Below are 24,239 nucleotides of genomic sequence, written 5' to 3' on the forward strand. Positions count from 1 at the left end.
TTCTACTTTGGTTCGGTAACTTTTCTCTAATTGTCCCTTAAGTCCCAAAATAGATGAAAATCAAATGGCGATCTTTCCAATTTCCATCCCGTAGAGTCCGTTTGGGTTCAGTAGACAATTGCTTGGCTATGTCCATTTTATTTCAGTTACAATTCATTGAAGCAGTACAATGATTTAAGTTATATACCTTGATAATATAAAATTTTAACTTGTAATAATACATTAGTTGATTATGATGGGTTTTTATGTAATTATTTTTTAAATATAATTTTGTGGTCTCTACGTTATTAATGTATAAAACTTATATTCTATCATAAATGATATCAATGTTGATAGTTAAATATAAGTGTGATTATTTATCTCCGTATTCTGTCCCAAAAGAATAATAGTTAATAGCTTATTAACAAGATCCATGTGTTTCACCGATATATAGTGAGATGAGAAAAAAAGAAGAAAAAAAAATAAAATAAATAATAAAGGGTACCATACAATTATACTCTAGGCACATTATTAATATCTTTTCGATAAAAGAATATGATATTTTTTGTATATCCAAAACATTATTTATTTTTTCTTTTCTCGTTAACTTATGGTAAAGTCAATTTAATACATCTTTTACATTAAAAGTCCTAAATTAATCATGTCGTGATCATTAATTTTCGGCAGAGTATACATATTCATGCTTGGCTAGATGGACCAATGTAGCATTATGAAAAGACTTAGAAAGTGAAAAATACTACTAAACATAATATAGGGGCATTGTGAATTACATGTAAAGTTGAGTGGTCAAAGTATAATTTTCCAACTAAAGCTCTCTCCATCCGCCACTCTCAACTGAATCGGAGTACTAATCCAAAGTCCGTCTCCAGCAAATTAAAAACTTTTCTTTACACAACAGAGAAGAAGCATAGAGTGAGAGTAGAGTAGGAGGCGAAAGCACAAACGAGGACGATGCTAGAAAGGGTGCTCTCTTCTCGGAGGGCGGCGCCGTTCAGTGACGACGGCGATGACGACGGCGACGAATCCAAAACACGAAAGCACATTTCCGTACCGACGAGGATCACGAATTACTTGATTCGAACCGGCCACCTCTGGCCATGCCTTCTCATAGGGCTCGTAATCATTGTGCTCACTTCTTTCGTTTATCACACTCGTGATTTAGTGTGTATCTCAGCTTCCTCTTCCGATCACATTTCTCGTTTGCGATTCTTCGGCTTTGATGGCCTTGAAACCGACTTCGGATCTCTCGGCGTTCCCTGGTGTAAGCTCCCTTTCCCATTTTAGTGTCTATCCAGATCTGGTTTATTTTTTAAATTGAGAATTGCGTTTGAATGTATTATTTTTTTTCGGCTGATCAGTTAATGAATTCAATTGTACATCTAATTTCAAGGCATTTTAATAATTGAAAATGCTATCCACATTTACTTTGTATATATCCTCATTCACTTAGTATTCATTGATTGATGATCATTTAAAAGATTCAGAGTGTGGCATAAAATGGATTAATTATAGCCTCCTAACTTTAGTGTTCTTTTATAGTTGATAATAGTGAGCTTCATAGTGTGTGGCATAAACTGAACGAATTGGCTTTCTAGTAGTTTCAGGCTAATATATTTAATCCCAAGCGGAGCTAAAATGGTTTATCATCATGAAGTTATTTTACCAAATAATGTCTTAAGCTGCACTTTAGACCTATGGTCAACAAATGAAACAACTGTTTACACGAGTGCCTGTGTGTGTGCATTTTATATTTCATCTACACTGATGTCATTTTCCTTTTCTGGATAAGGGAGATGTTGAGTGAAAACCAGTTATATCTATTTGAATATTCAATTCAGTTGTTGAGCAATGAAATTCACATGATCCAATGCACCTTTAATTAATTTTAACTCTTGTCAAAAGGCAGATCGAAACATGGAAAAACTGTTGAATGGACCACAAAGGATTTAATCAAAGGTCTGGAGGAGTTTGTGCCCATATATGAGACACGACCTATTAAGAATAACATGTATGGGATGGGTTTTGACCACAGCTTTGGGCTCTGGTTTATGACTCGGTGGTTAAAACCAGAATTGATGATTGAGAGTGGTGCATTCAAAGGACACTCAACTTGGGTTTTGAGACAAGCAATGCCAGATACACCAATCATCTCACTTACACCCCGTCATCCTGAGAAGTATCTCAAGAAAGGACCTGCTTATGTTGATGGCAACTGCACATACTATGCTGGAAAAGACTTTGTTGATTTTGGAAGCGTAGATTGGAGAAAAGTTATGAAGAAACACGGAGTCAAGGATCTTAGCCATGTTCTTGTCTTTTTTGATGACCATCAAAATGAATTGAAAAGGTAATATAAACTTTTGTAACATGGAAGTTCTCTATTGTGGGTTTCTTAAAATAGTAATTCCTTCCGTCGCTGTTCTGTCTAATTATTATCTATTCCATTGCTGCATCCACTGATTCTATGGCTTTGCCAGTTGCCACTTGTTTTTGCAAATTTTTGACTCATTCTCTCTTTTGTTTGGATTTGAACTTTGATCGACAGACTGAAGCAAGCACTTAAAGCTGGGTTCAGGCATCTTTTGTTTGAGGACAATTATGATACTGGTACTGGAGATCACTATTCCTTCAGGCAGATGTGTGATCAATTTTATATAAGAGGTATATTTTCATTTAAACTTTAAATAATTATCTTTCCTCTGTCAAGGCCAAAGCAGCCATTCTTTATTCTGACTCTCTTTTTCCCCTTTTGGAGCTGATTCAACCTTGTATTTGGAAATCTTCTTCACATTTGTTGACCTTGTATGTGAAAGAACAAATACATTGAAATTATCTGTTACCTTGTTCAAAAAAAAAAAAAAAAGGAAAAAATACATTGAAATCATGTGCAGAAGTAGTTTTCGCCCATGAAAACCTGAATGGAGTATTATAACTGATGTTTCTCTCAAAAGGAATTTGCAATGCAAAACTTAAGGATGTTGATAAATTTTAGAGGATATGAAATTTGTCAATAACTAAGTGATTCCTACCAGAAAATCCAAAAATATTAGAAGGTCAATTAACTCAGTGATACTAACAAGAGAATTCAAAAGTTGGATTGAATCATGATTATATAGGACATTGAAGTCAAATCAAGATTTGTCAAGCGTAACAGAGTCAGAGAAGGGAATAGCCATGCTCTTTCCTTTATCTATACTGGAGAAAAGATTGGTAGGGCAAGCAAGATTATGTAGAGTTAGCAGAGTACAGTGCAGCTAGCTCTAGGAAGGAATGAGACAGACAGTTGATTTTTAGTCAAGCGCGGAGAAAATAAAAGAATAGAAGGTATGCTATATATTATCATTTTGGGATAATTCTGCAGCCAAATGGAACTATCTTTGTCCTCTTTTTGTTTTAACTATTTTTGCTGCTTTGTTGGCAATGAAACTTGTCCCACTAAGGAAGATATGAAAACTGTGTTGGTAGTTGATAAAGAACTACCCAAGTAACATATGGTGTCTGCGCTCGCAACATGATCGGACAACATGATCCTTCTAACTTTGGTGAATCTTCTATTTGGAACAGAGAGTTACATGCTTTGTCTTCAAATATGTTTTATCCTGTATCATGAAGTCTTTTGTTTGCTTAGCTGTCTAACCAAGTAAAGACAATTGTTTAGCCGCCTTTATCACATGCAGTTATAAAGAATCAGTTTATGTTGATTATGAGATTGGACAACCAGGGTAAACAAAAGAGAAATATGTAAAAATGAAAGGAAGAAAACGATGAATACAATTCACTTTAGACATATTTTTCCGTTTGTGAAATATTCACTGACTTTTATGGTTAGTTCACTTCTTAATACGTGATACATTTTCCATTTCATTTACAGGTGGAGGCCATAGCTGCTTTAAGGACAGTGATGAAGCAAGGATCAGAGCAAGAAGGAAGAAGTTCTGGGAGAAGTCCGTTGATATTGAGGAACTTTGTGGTCCTGGTGAAGCTTGGTGGGGAGTGAAAGGGAAGATGCGGGATGATTTTAACCACAGCAATAAAGCCATTTCTTATTCAGAACATTTTAAAAATAGCAGGTTTGTAGAGTCAGTGTTAGATGTTTATTGGGAGCTTCCTCCTGTGGCTGGTCCTTCATTAACTCATCAGACGAGATATGATCCGGCTCGTGCATCAAGTCCTATTGTTGAAGACGGCAGATATGGCTTGTTTCGGAGGCTTGGCTTATCTAGACTGGAGGCATCTGTATTCAACGGTTACACTCAAATGGTCTATCTTCAGGTGTCACAAGAATGAGATTTTGGTTGCTACTGCATATAGGTTGTAGTTTTGTATTTACATGTGATCTCTCCATTTCTTTTTCTGTTCTTTTAGTTCTTTATGGTGTAACTCTTGAGACACTGTTTCTGTGCTGCCAATACATACTACAATCTTTCAGATGTCAGCTTATGCCCTCTGGTCACTCTGATATTTGCTCAGAATCATGAAAGTCCGGTGAGTGAATCTGTATGCGATGCCTGTAGATTATGTGCTAAAATAGCTTCATGTTCAAATTGCTCTCCTTATTCTGGTTATCTAACCTATTGCAATTGTGTTAAAATGATTTACATGCACATAGCATTCAGTTATGTTGTGATCTTACTGCGACCCCAGAGCTATTGCTACTCTGGCCTTTTATTCTCAGTTGTACATACACTCAACTTCACTGAGGCTGAGAAGTAACTGGCACTTGGGCATTTCAGAAGGTTCTAACTGACGATTCCAGTTTGAATAGTTAGGATTTCCTTGACAGATAAGCAACGGGTGCCAAGCCTCAGACAGTTTTCATATATAACTAATTCAATCCATGAAAGAAGAATTCCTGGCACAGTATCCTTACCGAGCTTCTGCAGGTCAGCAGAACTAAGCACTAGCGGGTTTTCTTTTCTTTTTTCATTATAAGAGCAGTAGTGGATTTTCTTTGGCGTCTTAGGATTGAGTGGGAAAAGGCAGATCAAAGGCGAGGCATCCAGATTTACTTGCGTTCATGGTTGTTGAACCAACAAATAGAAGGTTCAAGCTGAAGTCATATTATTTCAAGCCTAAGCGCTGTCCTTTTCTTTTTCTTTGATAAGGCACTCATTCTAACACGAGGAAAACACGAATTCTTGCATGAATTCTTGAAGCTGACTCTGATTTTTTTAGAAGAAGAATTACTCTAGTTGGTTAGAAGTTATTATTTTTCATCATATCAATAGTGGGTAGGAGTATTTGCTAAACTATGAATTTTCTTTTGCAAATAAACTTGCTGGTAGCATGTGCAAGCACAAATTGCCACTGAAAAGAGACAGCCACAGTTGTGAGTATCCTCCACCCAGAAAAACTCCCAATAACTCCGCCACTTCTGTAGGCATTGTGTACTTCAGGCCTCATAATTGTAGTGTCTCTCCTGATCTACTACGGTCTAGGAGCTTCTTTCTTATGGTAAACAGAAAGTTGAAGGTTCAGTTTAGGGGTGAGATACGAGACAGTGTTGCAAGTAACAAGCACTAACAATTTCCGTAGGGAATACAGAACAAAAATCTTGGATATCACCGGTTATATCTTCTTAAACCAGTGCTTCCTTTCAGGGAATGCTACACATCTATTCTAATTCCAGATACAAAAGAGAGCAGAAAAAGGATAGCCGTCAAAGTAGAAACCATTGGATAGTTAATCTTTCAGTCACTAACTTTGGTTCTTGCACTTGTTTTTGGCCCTTGGAGCTGCAAAGCAAGAGAAAGAAAGTCATTTTAAAGCATATCTTAGACAGAAGGGAAAAAGAAGTACTACATAAGCATGGACACGATCACAGTGATAGGACATACCTAGCCCAATTGCCTCAGAGCTTTTCATAATCCGCAATCTCTTGCATGAGTCTATGAACATCCTATCATAACATCCAAAAACAATGAGCGGATGCAGCTATAGGATCATACTAAGGGATTCCTAGATCTGGATATTGAATTGAGGATCTAAGACATGGAGGAAAAGAAAAATAGACAACTGCAAGCTATTTAAGAAAAAGAATGAGGAAAACAGCGGAAACAGCATCTTCTATCTTCCTTCATAAAGTCTGCATACACACGTGTGGGATTGCACTGAATTTGTTGTTGTAACGAGGAAAACAGCCAAATCAACAACACAGTAATAAGAATATAAACCGGTCTTGAGACTTAAATAATAGTAAGATGGAAAAGAACTTACTCCCAAGGAACATCTCCTACAAGCATCCAATCGCCATCTTTATCTTCATAGGTCAGCACATACTCAGAACCATTGACTAGATCCATCAAGTGACTTTCACTAAGTTCCTCCTGCCCTGGAAGTCTATCACTGGTGCACTGCCCTGAATAATATTCACAATTACATGACTTAAGACACATCCGCAATCTCAAAACTCAAGCCAAAATAGTAGAAAACGAACCCCCACAAACAGCAATAATTCCCAAAGTGCTGGTTATCAGAAGAACAAGGGGCTACAGTGTTTGGATAATGAGAAAGATCTTCAATTTACACCCCGTTGTTTGGTGCCTAAACAAAAACTTTTGAGTTTAACTTTTATACACGGACAAGTGTAAGACTTCTTTCGCCTATCAGACGATTGAAATGACTTACACCAACAAGTACCTATCTATGATAAGCATAATTTGATAGCATAGAAAATAAAGTAAATAATAGGTTAAAAATACATTGATAGTGTAAAAAATCTTTATTCATCGGTGAATATGAATTAAAACCAAAACTTTATGGATGAAAAGGTAAAGGAAGAAACTATGATTCAATTGTTCTTGTTCTTGTCTAAATGTAAATTGTATTTGTAACTTCTCTTTCTTAGAGATTAAGCTGTCCTCCTAAAAGCTTATAAATGTATTGTTTGCATGTTGCAAAGGGAGAATTATACCAATACTAAAGCAGCTGAACATCTTTTCAAGTGCTGATGAGAGCTCCCCATAGTTGCTGTAAGTTTTGATATCAACCTTTCTCAAATATGGAGCACCATCCATTCTAACTTTCACATAAAGGCAACTCGAACCCGATTTTCCTTCAGCATCATTCTTTTTGGTGGCCAGTGTATTTTTGCGGAATGATCTAATTGGTGGCCATCCAACTACTTGTGCCCTAATTCACAACATAAAAAAAAAAAAACTCCACTTTAACCATAATTGCAGGAATTTATACCCATATTAACAAAAAACGCCAAAAAAGTTTAAGTGACCAAAGTAAAATTAACTCTACAGAATTCAAGAACAGAGAAAGTTACTAACTTTGAAGTCTGAGGAGCACTATTTTCATTTGATGGAGTTGGCTTTGAGCTTCCATTTCTTCCTTTAGGGGAAAATAACACTTCTTCTTTTCTCCAATCAGTTTCTGATCTGCAATTAATGGACAAATCCCATTTTCCAGAAGCATCAATGGCATCAGAAAACCCCCTTTTTGTTCTTGATATGAAATTGTTTGAAGGGTTAAGACCCGTATTCTTTTCCTCAGTACCCGGTAACCCAAGTCTTAGCTCAGTCTCCTTAAGGTTGAGAACATCACTATTTTTATCAGAACTTCTTTCCATTAAAGAAGCTTCTGTTAAACCTATATAATCATGTTCTAATGGTATAGACATTGAAGTTGAAATTCCAAAAAACAAGAATTCAAGAAACTATGGAAGAGATGAAAAAGAAGGCAACTTTAAGTTAAGAGAAGAGATTTTGGTTGAGGTGTTTTTGTTGATGCAGAAAAGAAATTTGTTTGGTGCTTTTGTAGCCTTTACTTTTGGAATAAATGAACTGTAAGAGTAATAGTGGAAAAACTATTGCAGATGCTTATCTAAAGATGTTTGTGAAATAGCTGAGAAATAGTAGTAGCTTTGTTTTAGTACAATTGTTTAAAGCAAATAGTGATTAGCTAGTGCTAATTTGTTTTTATATGGAAATTTGGTATCTTTGGTCGGAAAAAGTAATAATGATGATTTCAACTTGTCCACTTATAACCAACTCTGTTACACAAATTCCGTTCACAGCTACTGTTTTATGACAACACAGTATGCTAGTAGGCTATAGCATTGTTTAATGAAATGCTACTGCTTCCTTCAATTATTCTTTAGATGTAAACACCAATTTTAAAACACATTAAAGTTTTTTGTCCTTAAACTATAATAACAGCCGAGACTCGCCATAAGTTAGTCTCGCCGTAAGTTTAATAATGTCATGAAATATAACTAAAATTAACAATATAGAATAAAAAAAAATAAACTAAGAGATATAGAGAAAAAGAGAGGAGATTCGTATTTCTTCTTTAATTGTTTGTATTTTCCTATCTATTACAAGACATTTATGCAGGCATAAAAAGTGAAGAAAAATATGTCATTGAATATGTCATTAAGCATTTGAGATCTCTTTATCTAATTATTTTCAGGTACCTGAGCTTCTCTCATGAAGTCTTATTAAATGTTATGTCGTGGTGCTCTTCTAGAGCACTTGCCTCCTTATTATGACCATCTTGAACATTTGTTCGTCTCCTTCTTCAAGGAGTTTTATATTTGGAACTGATTAGTATATTATGCTTCACGCATGCATGCCATAGACTCTATCCATTATGAACTTTATTTTATTTCGAGCATTAGCAGTTGGAATATGACATTTAGCTGTGGCTCAGCAAATACGCCTGCCAATATTTTGCAAATGAATTATCACTTGAACTTCAAGTTCACATTTTCTCGTACGAGGATCTAGATGTACTCATAATAATTCATTACATGCATTACTTTTTCAACTGCCTATTTTCTCCCCTATTGTTGGGATCACCAACACATATCCCTAGTCTTATTTGGGAATCCATCTTTGTGCATTGTGATGGAACAATTAAATCATATAGCACATTCATATTTTTAGATGAAAATTATTTGGTTCCTGACCCTGAACCGATTGTGATAGAGGGAACTTATCATAACTTGGCCAGATGTGTACAAGTGCTGCTGTATATTAAATAATACATCATATACCAAATTTTATTTTGACAATTTTGTTCTCATAACTAATGGTTTTGCTATAATTATAGGCATACAATTTCTGCTAAACCAACTTGGATTTAAACCAGCATTATCAAGATAAATCATCATAATTTATATTCTGAAATTGTGCTCTAATAATTTGGGCAATCAATCTTGCAAAAGCCAAACTGCAAGTTGATAACAAATGCACATGTGACCATAGAATAGATGCATCAATAAAAATCATATAATAGTAAACGGTCCACATGGCAGGTGATTGGGCCCATATATTTATCACCTTTTATTCGTTCTAGGGATTCAATCCCAACCTTGACTGGTATATCATGGGAATAAGTAGCACAAGAGAATTCTTGAAGAATCTTCTATTTCTTCAATATATGTCACTGTAATTCTCAATTAATTTTTCGCATCATAATTGAACAGGGATGGTCAACCGGTCATGCCAACTAATATTTATTTCAGTAAACCTCTAGTTTACTTGTGACATATGATTCCATCATTATGCTTATATTTGTGTAGTACAAATAGAAAGAAAATCGTGTAACCTTTCATATTTACCCGTTATGATTATAGAAATATGAAGATATTCAACATTCTTTTCATTTATAGTCTCAATATGCCAACCACTTTGACTTATACATTTGAAACTCAAAAGGTTCTTTTAAGACTTTATAATATTAATGTCGTGAATAATTTTATTCATCCGGGTAGTAACAAATTAATTTTTTCAGAGCTCTTAACAACTTTTGTACTTTAAGATCTTTTGTTACACCATTCATATGGTAAATATCTCCTTCACGAAGAAAATTATATCATAATAAATTGTCATGGTCAAAATCATCATAAGCAAAATCATTTCTTGCTTTAATTTTGCCTTTAATAACCTTTTATAAGGCACAACAAAATATTTTTTGGCGTATCACATGTACGCGACCAATGACATATTCATGTAACTACACAATAATATTTATTCTCTTTATTTCACTCAAACCTCCCTTAGAGGTGAGTTATGTGGTATTCATCTAATCATGCATTGCATGTCTTTATTCATTATTTTTATCACATATTGCCACATTCACCTTTAGGAATGGGTCTGCATTCTCAATGCTTATCACAAGTCACATTCTCTTCAAGGAATGGATCATAATCAGCGGCGTGCTTTATTATTTTTCATACCAATTTGATGGTAACTATTGCCTTCACATTTTGAAGGACTATTTTGAGAACCTTATTGTTCTCCTTTTATAATCATAGTGATGATTATTATTATTTTGATATTTGAAACGCCCACGTTCATTGTTCAACCACTTGTCTTCATTTAGACTTATTGTAATGACCCGACCAGTCGTTTCGAGAGTTATAGCCATGTTTACCCATTCCTACTTCTTTATATGTTGTTCAGCGGTATTGAGTTGTATCGAGTTGGTAGGTTTGGGTTCGGAGTAGTTTTGGAGTGAAATGAACATTTAGTCTCTTAGTTAGAAAGTTAAGTTAGAAAAGTTAACCGGATATTGACCTATGTATAAACGATCTCGGATTTGAATTCTGATGGTTCCGTTAGCTCCGTTAGGTAATTTTAGACTTAGGAGTGCGTCCAGAATGTGATTTAGAGGTCCGTGGTAGAATTAGGCTTGAAATGGCAAAATTGGAAATTTGGCGATTTTGGTCGGCAGTGAAAAATTTTAATATCGGGGTCGGAATAGAATTCCGGAAGTTGGAGTAGGTTTGTAGTGTCATTTGTGACGTGTGCGCAAAATCTGAGGTCATTCGGACGTGGTTTGATAGGTTTCGGCATCGTTGGCGAATTTTGAAGTTTAGAAGTTCTTAGGCTTGAATCCGAGGTTGAATTGGTGTTTTGGTGTTGTTTTGGTTGTTCAGAAGGTTCGTCTAAGTTCGGGTAGTGATATATGACTTGTGAAAAATATTGGTTGAGGTCCCGAGGGGATCGGAATAATTTCGGATGGTTAACGAGAAGTTTGAAAGTTGGAAATTTCATAAGACTAAAGTTTCAAGTGAGTTTGCACAAGACCTAACTTCAAATGAGTATAACTCTCATGATAAGAAGTGTTATATAGTGTATTACCTATCAAAAGAAAGGTCTATGTGTCTAGTTTCCAACGCTTCAAATCGTTTGTCATTTGGACATTCCTACGAGAAGTTATGACCAAATTACCAAAGTCTAGAAAAATGCAATTCTGCGACCAATTCTGCGATCGCAGAAGTAGTTATGCGACTGCAAAATGGTCGCAAACCTGTCCATTGAAGCCCATTTCTGGACATCAATTTTGCGGTGCATTTTGCGACCCGCATACCCATTCTGCGGTCCATTATGCGACCGCATACCTGCTTTCGGAGGGTTAATTTTTCTATTTTCATAACCCGAACTCATTTTGATAAAGAGGATTTGGGACTCATTTTGGAGCAAAAATCTGACATTTTTTAGAGAGAAGGGAGAGTGTTCTAGAGAGAGGAAGAAGCTTAAGTGCTTTGTTCATCAAGATCTTGTTCAAGCTTTGAAATCCAACAAGAAAATATCACAAGATCTTCACCCAAGAGGTAAGGTTCTAATCCCTAGTCTTCAATTTCGACTTGGGGTAAAGATGGGTGATTAAGAGTAGGATTCTTGGGTGTAATAGTATCATTTATACATATCAATAAGGTTTATGGAAAGATTATGGAGTTGAAAATGGTAGAAATCTTCAAGACTTTAATTGAAGATTTGAGGGTCGAGTTGATATCGGAATTTGATGAATTTTATATGGTTAGACTCGGGAGAGGACGAGGATTATTATTCTGCCATTATTTTTTGGTTTTGAGACGTGGGCCCGGGGGCGGGTTTTGGCCGATTTCGGATTTTTGGCCTATTTATGTAGTTTTTTCGTTGGAATTTGATTCTTTAGCCTATGTTGATAGTATTATTCTGATTATGGATAGATTCAGAGCTTTTGGAGACCGAGTCCAGAGACGAGGGCATCTCGGAGTAGGATTTTTACGCTGTTAAGGTAAGTAACAGTTTTAACTCTAGCTTTGAGGGTATAAACTCGGAGATTTGACATCACGCGATGGTTTGGAAGTGATACCCATGCTAGGTAACGAGCGCGTGGGTGTGCACCACGAGGGATTGAGACTCGATCCGTCCCGTGAGGCTGTGAGGCCTAATGGCTATTATCTGTGGTTATGTGTTTATTTGTTGTTGAACTTGTTTGCCTTTATGTTAGAGATCATGCTTAGGCTTTATTCATGCTCACATTATTTGTACTCAGTCATAGAAATTATTGTACCCGTTTACCTCAGTCTCTATTATTTGCTAATATGCGGTGATACTTGATGTGAGTTGTGTTCCCTTATTTGTTGGTGATGATGAGGCTAGTGAGGTATATGATTGAGTGAGGCCGAGGGCCTGGTTGTGAGGATATTAATACCATAGCGCGTGAGTTGTCCGCGTAGCACGTGAGTTGACCGTGCAGGTCCAGGTATTGATACCATAGCGCGTGAGTTATCCGCGTAGCACGTGAGTTGACCGTGCGGATCCAGGTATTGATATGATGGCACGTGAGTTGTCCGTGCTTAGCGCTTGGGCTTTGGGAGCCCCTCCGGAGTCTGTACACATCCCTAGTGAGTGCAGAGTGTTGAGTGTTTTGAGTGTTGAGTGCTGAGTGCGAGTGATGAGTGATGGAGTGACACTACTGTGAGGTTGTATTTATTTGTGTTGTTGCTGCATTTATCCGCTAAACTTCTTTGTAACATTTACTGAGTTATGGAATTTACCTGTTTATTTTTAAATTGTAAAAATAAATAATTGGATGGTTTTACTTAGCTCGTCACTACTGCTCAGTTCCTTAGTTTTTTCTGTTAATTGCTGAGGTGGTTGTACTCATACTACACCCTGCACTTTATGTGCAGATCCAGGTGAGTTAGAGCGCGGCGATCGTTGAGTTCAGGTCGGCTATCTGTGGAGATTGCAAGGTAGCTGCTAGTGTCCGCAGGACCTTGTTACTCTTTTTGTCATTTCTTCTTTTGGACAGTTAAACAGTTTATATATCTTAGTTTATAGTTTTAGACACTCATGACTTAGTGACACCCCGATGTTTGGGGCTCGTTTCCATATTTTTCTATATTATATTTAGAGTTGATTTAGTTTATAAAAAATTTAAATGTTGAAATATTTTATTAAATTCTTATAATCGGTTTAGTAGTAATATTTTGGGAAGTAGGCTTGCCTTGTAACACGATAGGCGCCATTACGACCATGGTTAGATTTTGGGTCGTGACACTTATTATGTGTCGCTACCACATTCACTTGAAAAATGAAGCAAATCAAGTGGGACAATATTCATGCCTTCTCATGAAAAATATATTATTTTTATTTAATCATCATTATTTCATCAATATAATATAGTGGGACTCAAACCCAATGTCTTACCAATATAAAGGCATGTTAGGCCATAATGAATTGGGACTCAAATCCAACTCTTATCATCATGGAGCATTAGGACTTGATCCTGATGTCTTACCCTCATGGTGCATTACGACTTGAACTTATTGAAGTTGATATCATCAATAGCAAAGGACAAAAACAATTTCAAATACGAAGGAAATGCTTACCTATTGAGTTAAACTCTTCATAATGTCATTTGAATATAATTCTCAACAATAGACTTTCGTTTACTCAAATCAGCTAAGTAATTAGTGTCAAACAGATATATAAAAATATAAAATAATATTGAAAATTCACTTGTGGTCTTTGCTACAACAAGCTTACTTCAAGATGAAAGTAATATGACCAGAACATTAAGGAAAAATGATGTATCAAATAGAATAATAGTACTACTAGTTACCATACACTTTTGTGGAAACTAAGTATTATGCTTTCTAGAAAAACAAAAAGATATAGCAGAACCTTTAAGTCAATCAGGGAATCAAAAAAATTAATAGTGGACAAATCTCTGTCTACTATCTACTACTATATGCTTTTCATATAGAAATGATTCAACATGTTAATTTGATAAGAACTATCATCAATAAAAAATTTGGTGTAGTACATACTTCTTATACTAATATTTTATCTTATCAAAATAAAATAGTTACGATTATTATTATTATTATTATTATTATTATTAGTATCATCATCATCATCATCATCATCATTATTATTATTATTATTATTATTATTATTATTATTATTATTATTATTATTATTATTATTATTATTATTATTATTATTATTATTATTATTATTATGATTATTTATTATATTTGACAGTAAACTAATGTATAATCATTATACTAGGCATAATAAAATCATATTATAAGGTAAAACCATAAGCATACATAATAAAATATAATTTTAATTTTGTAGATTTTTTAGTATACCGCATGCCACTTATTATTTAGTTCATGAAAATTTAACAAGGTGACATCCTTAGCAGCTACATAAATACTAATTTTCTAATAACCAGACCATTGCTTATTCCAAATAGTGGTATAAACTTATCTGGTTTAAAGCTCGAACTTGTTGCTGTAGCAGAAAGACGTGCCTGTAACACTACATACCTTTCTGAATAAAATCTGGATTTAATTTGCGAATATGACTCAATAACATATGGACTATAATGGTAGTATTAATGTCCCAATCCATGTGTTAATACATATAGATATATGTTAAGTTAGAGTGTTAAGACTATCAGATATAGGATCACTTTAATCTATTTAACCTGTAGTTGTTTAATCCATCGATTCAAGAAACAAAAATTATCCGATATGTTATTATAGAAAATCTTGTCTTATTGACATGATCAATGTAATAGAAAACTATGCAGTTTGATAGGGTACTCCACATTACCAATACATCTATTTGATCTAAGGAATTAGCCAACATATTTTTAGATACAGTGATGTAACTTGATAGGTATATCTGATATCAAAATCTAAAAGAATTGTTAGGCTTGATAATTTTGATAATAGATCATCGAGATATACCTTACCAGAGGTGGAATTCAACCTTGAGGTTAGAGACTTCGTGCTGATAACGTGTTATGAAATATAGCTCAAAATAACAATATAGAACAAGAAAAAATAAGCTAAGAGATATAGAGAGAAAGAGAGGAGAGATTCTTATTTCTTCTTCAATTGTGTGTATTTTCCTATCTATTACAAGGCCTTTATATAGGCATAAAAAGTGGAAAAAATTATGTTATTGAATATGTCATTAAGCATTTGAGATGAAGATCATGGAGGAAGATCATGGAGGAAGAGTAGACATCCACCATAATTTGATTTTTCTTATAACAAATACGTCCTTTGTTTTTTTATGGCGTATAAAATGGTATCATTATTCCAATATTATTTAAATAGTCAAACAAATTCTATTCTGTTACTCTTTCAAATATTTTTAAAATCTTTAAGTAAAACATTTATTTTTCAATTTCTAGTATGAAATTTTATTTCTAGAAATTTAAATAATTCATCTTCCAATACGTTTTTTTCATCTTCCAAAACACACAAAAAATCATTTTTTGTCGGTAAAATTGACATAAAAAAGATCTTAGATTAAAAAAAAATACTATCATATTATGAAAATAATTATAATGTGGATGCCCATTTATTACTCCACTATAGATAATCTTCTTGAAGAAGATTATCCATTTGGTACTCTATTGAAGTTTATCTACAAGTAGCTGATGCAGGCAGGTTGCAAGCAACTCAATGAAATGATTTGCAGCATCTTCTTATTAAACAGATAGGTTGCAAGCAGCTCATACAGACAGCTTACAAGCAACTCAAGAAAACCTCGCAGTTGCTTCCTGAAAAGCCTCGTAGTTGCTTCCTGAAAAGCCTCGCAGCTGCTTCCTTTCTTCTATAAATAGAGGAGTTTTTAATTCATTATGTACAATAGTTTGAAGTTGAATAAAAATATCAATCTCCCTCTATACTTATCTTCGATTTATTTACTTTACAGTTTTTATTTTATAACACATTATCAGCACGAGACTCTGCCATTTTGAGCACTTACTTCGAATTTAATTTCTATTTTAGTGTTCATCTCCGATGTAAGGAGACATTCTTATATCCGTGGTTAGATTTTGTTCATTCCGAGCATCATAGGCAGATTATATCCTTGAGGTGTATTCATCTCCGATGTAAGGTGACGCTCTTACCTCCGTGGTTAGATCTTATTCATTCCAAGTATCATAAAGCATATTATATCCTTGAGGGGGTGAGTTTTTCTTCTTGGCATTAGTGATGCAGATATCACTTACATCTGGAGTAGTCAAATTTGCGTAAATTAATTTGAGCCTTTTGCTTATATTTTTATATCTTTATCATCGCTTGCTTGGTTATATGTTACGTATACAATACCTATTTTGGTATTTGTTTTCTTCATAATTATCTTAATAAAGGACTACAAAGTAAATAACATTGTTAGATCCACTTAAACTCCAGCAGAGTTTGCAAGAAATATACAATCACTAGAAGTGGTTATATTTCGTATATCTCATTATAACTAAATTTTGTTAACCACCAGAAGTAGTATATGCCTATGACCACCAGAAGTGATAATTTAGGATTTCTATGGTTACAATTAAAAATAAGCTAGAGAAATATTCTCTATATTACATGCACGTCTCGATTTGCTCCTGAAGTAGTAAATATTTTAAAAGAGGTTGAAGCATCACAATTTGATGTGATTAATGCGCGTTCAGATAATTATGTTCGATTTCCTGAAGGATGAGAATTTTTGATAAATATTAATCAATTCCCTGAAGTGAATGTGATAATATTAATAAAGCCGTAAATATGAACGCGCTCTTGATGTAAATATATTACAATTCACCTCCAGAAGAGTTAATATGATTGAGGGAATATATACTCAATATTTCGTATTTTAAATTTGCTCCTGAAGAAATAACACAATTGAAATTTCCTCTTGAAGTAGGAAAATATTATGAAGAGGCGTTTTCTTGTGCTTAAACAATTGTCTTTATATTTTTTATTTGATTATAATTTTCTCTCATAATACCAGAAGTGTCTGAGCAATATTTGATAGTACAAAATGTATCAACTCCTCTTGAAGAGCTAGTTGTTTGTCTAAAAGACACATGAACCAGTAGTGTCCGATAAATATTAGATTGTGGATAATAAACGAAGGCTCTCGAAGAGCTTATATACAAATATGTCATTCATATTATATGATTATGGTCAAAACATATGTTGTAGTAAACCCAAAATTTACTGATACAAATGGATATCATATTGAGACTACAAATGATCGGAAGATTGAAAATCTTCATGTTTCCACAATCATATGGGGTAAAATAATATGTATGTGAGAAGGTACCCGCCTTATTCTTCAATTTGTACTACATCATGTATCACAGTAAACTAGAAGTTTACTAATGCAAAAGCAGTCACAGTAAACCAGAAGTTTTACTGAAGCAAAAGTAGCTACTGTAAACCAAAAATATACTAATACAAATTTAGCCACAATAAATCCGAAGTTTACTGATGCAAAAGTTTATGCCATAGTAAACCAAAAGTTTACTTAGAGATAGCGCATGTCATGATAAACTTGAAGTTTTCATTTGCCATTTTTAAATGAGCTATTTGAGAATTCGGATAAGCATATACTGAAGAACTAGAAGATTCTTCAAGAATTCTTTTGTGTTGCTTGTTCTCATAATAAATTGATTATATCCGCTAAAGTTGGGACTAAAATTCCTGAATTATGGAATATATAAAAGGTGAATATGGGCTCATTCACCTATCATACGAACCACTTATAGATGCATATATGATATGGTTACACGTGTGTTTATTGTCAACCTGCAGTTTGGCATTTTAAATTGTCTTTCTCAAGTAAGAGCATAATTTTCAGATTATGAAATCAAGATAGTTCATCTTGATGATGCTGGTTTATATCCAAGCTAGTTTAACATTGAATACCTCCTATTAATGGCTAAACTATTGCTTATGAGAACAAAGCCTCATGTGTTGGTCTAAGATTTTCTAAATTGCATATTGTAGCACTTGTATACATCAGACAAACAAACTATGATAAGTCCTCCCCTCACAATTGGTTTAGGATCAGAAACCAAATATTTTTACTATCTAATAACTTTTGATGTATGGTATATGATTAATTTCTCTACCATAATGCACAAAGATAGGTTTTTCAAAGAAGATTGGGGATATGAGTTAGTTTTTCTAATATTTGGGGGATAGAAAAAACAACTGAAAATATGCTATAAGAATCGAATTATCATTAATATGATCCTCACTTAGAACATAATTTAAGTCAAATGCCAGAAGTATTTGCTGATCCAAAATTAAATATCATATTTCAGCTGCAAATGCTCCTATTAAAATTAAAGCCCCTGAAGTATAAAGTTTACTGCACGCATGAAGCGTAGTAAACCGATCGGTTCCAAAGGTAACAATCCTTGAAAGTGATAGGAGCAAATGATCAAAATAATCATAATGAGGAGTAAATGAGATCTAGAAGAGCCCACGATATAACATTTCATGAAACTCCAGAAGAAGTTCAGGTACCTGAAAATAAAGAAAGTGATGAGATCTCAACAAGTTATGCCACTTGCGAACCGATACAAAATGATCGTCGACGATATATTTGATACAATATAGTGTATAATATTATAAAAGATTGTGAGGATCAGACCTGTAGTCCAGACACCTGAAGATGTCATGCCATCTAGATACAAGTCATAACCTATATGACTCATTTGATCAAATTTATATAAAGATCCCTGAAGGATTGTCACGACCCAAATTCCGACTAGTCGTGATGGTACCTAACTCAACCCGCTAGGTAAGCCAATTATCAACTATCCAATTCCAATGAATTTTCACAAGAACTGGTAGTACAAATCATGAGCTTCTAAGAATAGAGTTTACAAAGCTGGTATGAAGTAAATACATCATATGTTTGAAAATTTCATAAACAGAGCTTTATGAATCTAAGGCTACCATGAACAAGAGGCAGCTACAACTGGAACGCAGGTACATCTTCAGATCCAGCTCCCAACGAACACAGCAACATCAGCAACCAACATCTGCACGCAAGGTGCAGAAGTGTAGTATGAGTACAATCGACCTCATGTACTCAATAAGTAACAAACCTAACCTTAGGTTGAAAGTAGTGACGAGCTTGTACCAAGGTCAAAGTCCAACTCCCATATCCAACAATAGTTCATAACAATATAAAATAAGTAAAACCCGAAGTAACTCAGAGATAAAATGCTCAATAAAATCGTAATTTCTGAAAATAGTTCTGCCTTTCAAGTACATCAGTGAAAACCCAAATCAAGTTTCCAAAAATATGAGTAAGTTTGAAAACAGTAATTTTCCCAGAAATCCTTTCAATAATAAATAAGATGTCTCATTTTCTTTCCAGATAGCCAGTGTAAAACAAATACATCACTATGCCCATATATCAATATATGTGAGAAGTCATGAATGACGTGATACCATACAACATGAGGAAAATATATCTCTATACATGTATGCCATATGTGCATGTCAATGGAATGTATCTCAGAGATGAACTCATGTACTCACACTCTTAGAATACTCAATCTCACGTTCTCACACATTTCACTTATCATACTCAATCACTCGGTACTGTATATGGCAAAGTATATTCCGGGAAGATCCATCCCGGAATATACACATCAATTGATCATCAGTCACTCAGTACCGAGTAGGGCCAATCCAGTCCGTGGAGAAGATCCATCTCCAGGTATATAATGCTTCGGACAAGATCCATGTCCAGGGAATATCCATCCCTTAATAATATCAACCGCGCTCACTGGGGGTGTGCAGACTCCGGAGGGGCTCCTTCAGCCCAAGCGCTATAAATCGCACGGATAACTCATGTGCTGCATGGACAACTCACGTGCTATAGTATCAATATCTGGATCCACACGGACAACTCATGTGTTGCACGGACAACTCGCGTGCTATATAAAGCCTATAAGGCCTGCTGCAGGCGGGCAGCCCCGATCCACATAATAATAATAATAATAATAATAATAATAATAATAATAATAATAATAATAATAATAATAATAATAATAATAATAATAATAATAATATATAAAGCCAATATGGCTTGCTACGGCGTGCAGCCCGATCCCATAATTATCCTTACAATCAGGCCATCGGCTTCACTCAGTCATCAATCTCTCCAGTCTCTCAGGCTCACAATGTCATGAAACTAGCCCAAAATGAAGATATGATGCATTAATAGATAACAATAGAGGTTGAGATATGATATGCAATGAAATGAATATGACTGAGTATGAAAATTTCAATTTAAACAAATAATTCACAGCAATATGACCTCTGTGGGTCTTAATAATACTGCACATAGCCTCAGCATGATTTTTAGTATGATTCTCAGCTCAATTTCTTTAACACATAAAACTACATGGAAAATGCCAAGATTATTTGACTACAGAATTCCACAGAAATAATTACGTCACAATTTCTATGGTGCACGCCCACACGCCCATCACCTAGCATGTGCGTCACCTCCAAACAATTCACATAATACGTATATTCGGGGTTCATACCCTCAGCTCCAAGATTAGAAGAGTTATTTACCTTGAACAAGCTGAATCCAATGTCGAGCAAGCTAAACAATGCTCCAGAAATTCCATTCTGCGCGTATCAACTTTCAAACGGCTCGAGTCTAGTCATAATTAATTTGATTCAGTCAACACAAATTATATGAATTTATTCCATATCAAAATACTAATTTTTTCACAAAATCCGAATTTACACTCAAAAATCGCCCGTGGGGCTCACATCTCGGAACCCGACAAAAGTTACGCAATATGAATGCTCATCCAACCACGAGTCCAACCATATAAATTTTACCAAAATTCGACCTCAACTCCACCCTCAAATCTTCAAATTAAACCAAGAGGATTTTCTAAATTTTCCAACTTAATTCACCGATTAAATATTAAAAACAATCATGGATTCGGGTAATTTAAACAATATTGAGTTAAGAACACTTACCCCATTATTTTCTCTGAAAATCTCCCAAAAATCGTCTCTATCCGAGCTCCAAATCGGTAAAAATGGTTCGTCCCATTTTCAGATCTTAAACATTCTGCCCATGTTCGCATTTGCGAACAAAAACTTCGCATTTGCGAATGAATAGTACCTCCCATGAACAATGTTCGCAATTGCGATAAATTATTCGCAATTGCGAGTGAACAGTATTTTCGCAATTGCGATAAATGGTTTGCAATTACGGATGAACAGTGTTTTCGCAATTGCGATAAATGGTTCGCAATTGCGAATGAACAGTACCTCACCAGAAACCAACAAACTCAAACTTCCCTGAAACTCATCCGGAACCTTGCGGACACAAACCATATATGAATTTCAATCTTAAAATATGCTACGGACCTGCTCGCACACGCAAAATACTGAAAAGAGGTCGTCTTGATCCGATATTGATCATGGTCAAACTCCCAAATTTTTTAACTTTACTAGTCTCTCAACCAATGATCCAAAAATATACCCAAGCCCCTCGGGACCCGTCAAATCATACCAACAAGTCCTAAAACATCATACGAACTTAGTCGAAACTTCAAATCACGTCAAACAACGCTAGAACCACGAATCATATATCAATTCAAGCTTAATGAAACTAAGAATTTCCAACTTCTACATTCGATGCCGGAACCTATCAAATCAATTTCGATTGACCTCAAATTTTGCACACAACTCATAAATGACATAACAGATCTATAAAAATTTTCGGAACTGAATTCTAACTCCGATATCAAAAAGTCAACTCCCCGGTCAAGCTTCTCAAAAATTTAACTTTCGCCATTTCAAACAAAATTTTACTACGGACTTCCAAATAATTTTTCGAATATGCTCCTAAGTCCAAAATCACCATACAGAGCTATAAGAATCATCAAAACTCCATTTCGGGATCATTTTCACATAATTCACCATCCGGTCAATTATTTAAACTTAAGCTTCCAAAACAAGAATTGTTCTTTCAATTAAATCTTGAATCGTCCGAAAAACCAAACTTGACCACCCTCGCAAGTCATAATACACATTTCAAAGCTTCTTGAGACCTTAAGCCACCGAACGGAATGCTAATTCTCAAAATGACAAGTCGGGTCGTTACAAAGATTTAAAATGCTTGAAGCATATAATTTAAAGTCTCGAGAAATGTACTCAATCAGATTACAAAAATCTTTGTATGATTTAAAACAATCAGGTCTCATGTGGTATAATCGCCTCATTGAATTGATAAATGAAGGTCATATAAATGATGGTATTTTTCCATGCGTTTTTACAAAGAAAACACCATCAGAGTTTGTTATACTTGCTATTTATGTTAATTACATAAATCTCATAGGAACTCCAGTAGAGATCCAAAGGGAAAAACTTTGTCTTAGTCTGCAAATTGAATATTTAGGAGACGAGATCTTTATCCATCAATTTATTTATACAGCAAAGGTCTTAAAATGCTTTTACATGGACAAAACGCACCCATTAAGTACACAAAATGGGTGTTCGATCACTTGAAGTGAATACGGATTCGTTATGACCTCCAGAAGAGGAGAAGGAACTTCTTGGTCCTGAAATACTCTATTTCAATGCAATTGGTGCACTTATGTATCTTGCTAATGCTAACAAAGGTGGTGCAGATCATATTGGTTATGTAGATGCAGGTTATTTATTCGATCCCCATAAAGCTCGATCTCAAATCGGGTATGTGTTTACATGTGGAGGTACTGCCATATCATGGCGCTTCACAAAGCAATCTATTGTTGCTACTTCTTCAAATCATGCTGAGATAATAGTTATTCATGAAGCAAGTAGGGAATGCATATGGTTGAGATCAGTGATTCATTTTATTCGAGAAAAATATGAGTTGGAATGTGATAAAAAAAAACCACAATATTATACGAAGACAATGTTGCATGCATAGCCCAATTAAAGGGAGGATTTATAAAATGAGATAGAACGAAGTATATTTCACCAAAATTATTCTACACACATGATCTTAAGAAAAATGGTGACATCGATGTGCAACAAATCTGTTCAAGTGACAATCCAGTAGATTTGTCCACTAAATTTTTGCCAACTTTAACTTTTGAGAAGATGGTATACAAGATTGATATGCGGAGACTCAAATAATTGGAACAAAGTTTTCATCAGGGGGAGTGAAATACGCATTGTACTCTTTTTTCCTTACTAAGATTTTTTTCATGAGGTTTTTCTTGTAAGGTTTTTAATGAGGCAGCTAGAATTGCGTATTACTAAATATGTGTACTCTTTTTCCTTCACTAGGATTTTCCTTCACTAGGATTTTCCCACTAGGTTTTTTCCTAGTAAGGTTTTAACGAGGCACAATATCTTTTAATGAATATCTAAGGGGAGTGTTATGAAAATAATTATAATGTGGATGTACATTTATTACTCCACTATAGATAATCTTCCTGAAGAAGATTATCCGTTTGGTACTCTATTGAAATTTATCTACAAGCAGTTGATGCAGGCAGGTTGCAAGCAACTCAATAAAATGATTTGCAGCAACTTCTTATTAAACAGGCAGGTTGCAAGCAGCTCATGCAGACAGCTTACAAGTAGCTTAAGAAAAGTCTCGCAGCTGCTTCCTGAAAAGCCTCGCAACTGCTTCCTTTCTTCTATAAATAGAGAATTTTTCAGTTCATTATGTACAACAGTTTGAAATTGAATAAAAATATCAATCTCCCTCTATACTTGTCTTCTATTTATTTACTTTACGGTCTTTATTTTATAACATATCATTATATGTTAATTTAACGTACTAGGTGACTACTTTACTTTTCTTATTATCAGTTTCACTACTTATGATAGTTATGATATAATTATATTATCGTTTATATGAGGTAGTAGTGTAAGATAAATTGACATACATAAAAGTAAACTTAAATAAAAAGACATGCCTAATTTAACTCAGTCCTTTATTCACCTGCCAAACCATTTTTATTTTTCTTTTCTTTCACCATGCATGAAGTAACTAACCACTTTAAGTGATCATAAAAAAGTAAAATACAAAATTGATCGTTTGATCGAAACAAAATACATAGCAAAAAAATATATATAAAATATGTATATTATATACATATATATACAAAAAATATATATATTTTATCGTCAATTATTTTTTAAAACAACAAAAAAT

General features: G+C 34.5%; 2 protein-coding genes across 4 annotated transcripts; one reads left to right on the forward strand and one right to left on the reverse strand.

The window, feature by feature from the left end:
* Window positions 1-855: 855 nt before the first annotated feature.
* Window positions 856-4,435, forward strand: LOC104107260 (uncharacterized). Of its 2 annotated transcripts, none has more exons than XM_009616004.4 (4): window positions 856-1,261; window positions 1,903-2,347; window positions 2,546-2,661; window positions 3,872-4,435. In XM_009616004.4, exons 1-4 carry the CDS (start codon window positions 952-954, stop codon window positions 4,285-4,287), a joined length of 1,287 nt encoding a protein of 428 aa, XP_009614299.1. In that variant the 5' UTR covers window positions 856-951; the 3' UTR covers window positions 4,288-4,435. The 2 variants fall into 2 exon arrangements, with proteins under 2 accessions (XP_009614299.1, XP_009614300.1); XM_009616005.4 differs by having other exon boundaries at window positions 877-1,261; window positions 1,907-2,347.
* A 1,068-nt stretch (window positions 4,436-5,503) lies between these two features.
* Window positions 5,504-7,756, reverse strand: LOC104107259 (auxin-responsive protein IAA27-like). 2 transcript variants are annotated; one of them, XM_009616003.4, is made up of 5 exons: window positions 7,278-7,755; window positions 6,914-7,131; window positions 6,217-6,358; window positions 5,838-5,899; window positions 5,504-5,735 (listed from the first exon to the last, which is right to left on the reverse strand). In XM_009616003.4, the coding sequence occupies exons 1-5, from the start codon at window positions 7,625-7,627 to the stop codon at window positions 5,698-5,700; spliced, it is 810 nt and encodes a 269-aa protein (XP_009614298.1). In that variant the 5' UTR covers window positions 7,628-7,755; the 3' UTR covers window positions 5,504-5,697. The 2 variants fall into 2 exon arrangements, with proteins under 2 accessions (XP_009614298.1, XP_018630029.1); XM_018774513.3 differs by lacking the exons at window positions 5,504-5,735; window positions 5,838-5,899 and adding an exon at window positions 5,923-6,085 and having other exon boundaries at window positions 7,278-7,756.
* Between the last annotated feature and the right edge of the window lie 16,483 nt (window positions 7,757-24,239).

Source organism: Nicotiana tomentosiformis, chromosome 3 (assembly GCF_000390325.3).
Source record: "Nicotiana tomentosiformis chromosome 3, ASM39032v3, whole genome shotgun sequence".
Classification (NCBI taxonomy): domain Eukaryota; kingdom Viridiplantae; phylum Streptophyta; class Magnoliopsida; order Solanales; family Solanaceae; genus Nicotiana; species Nicotiana tomentosiformis.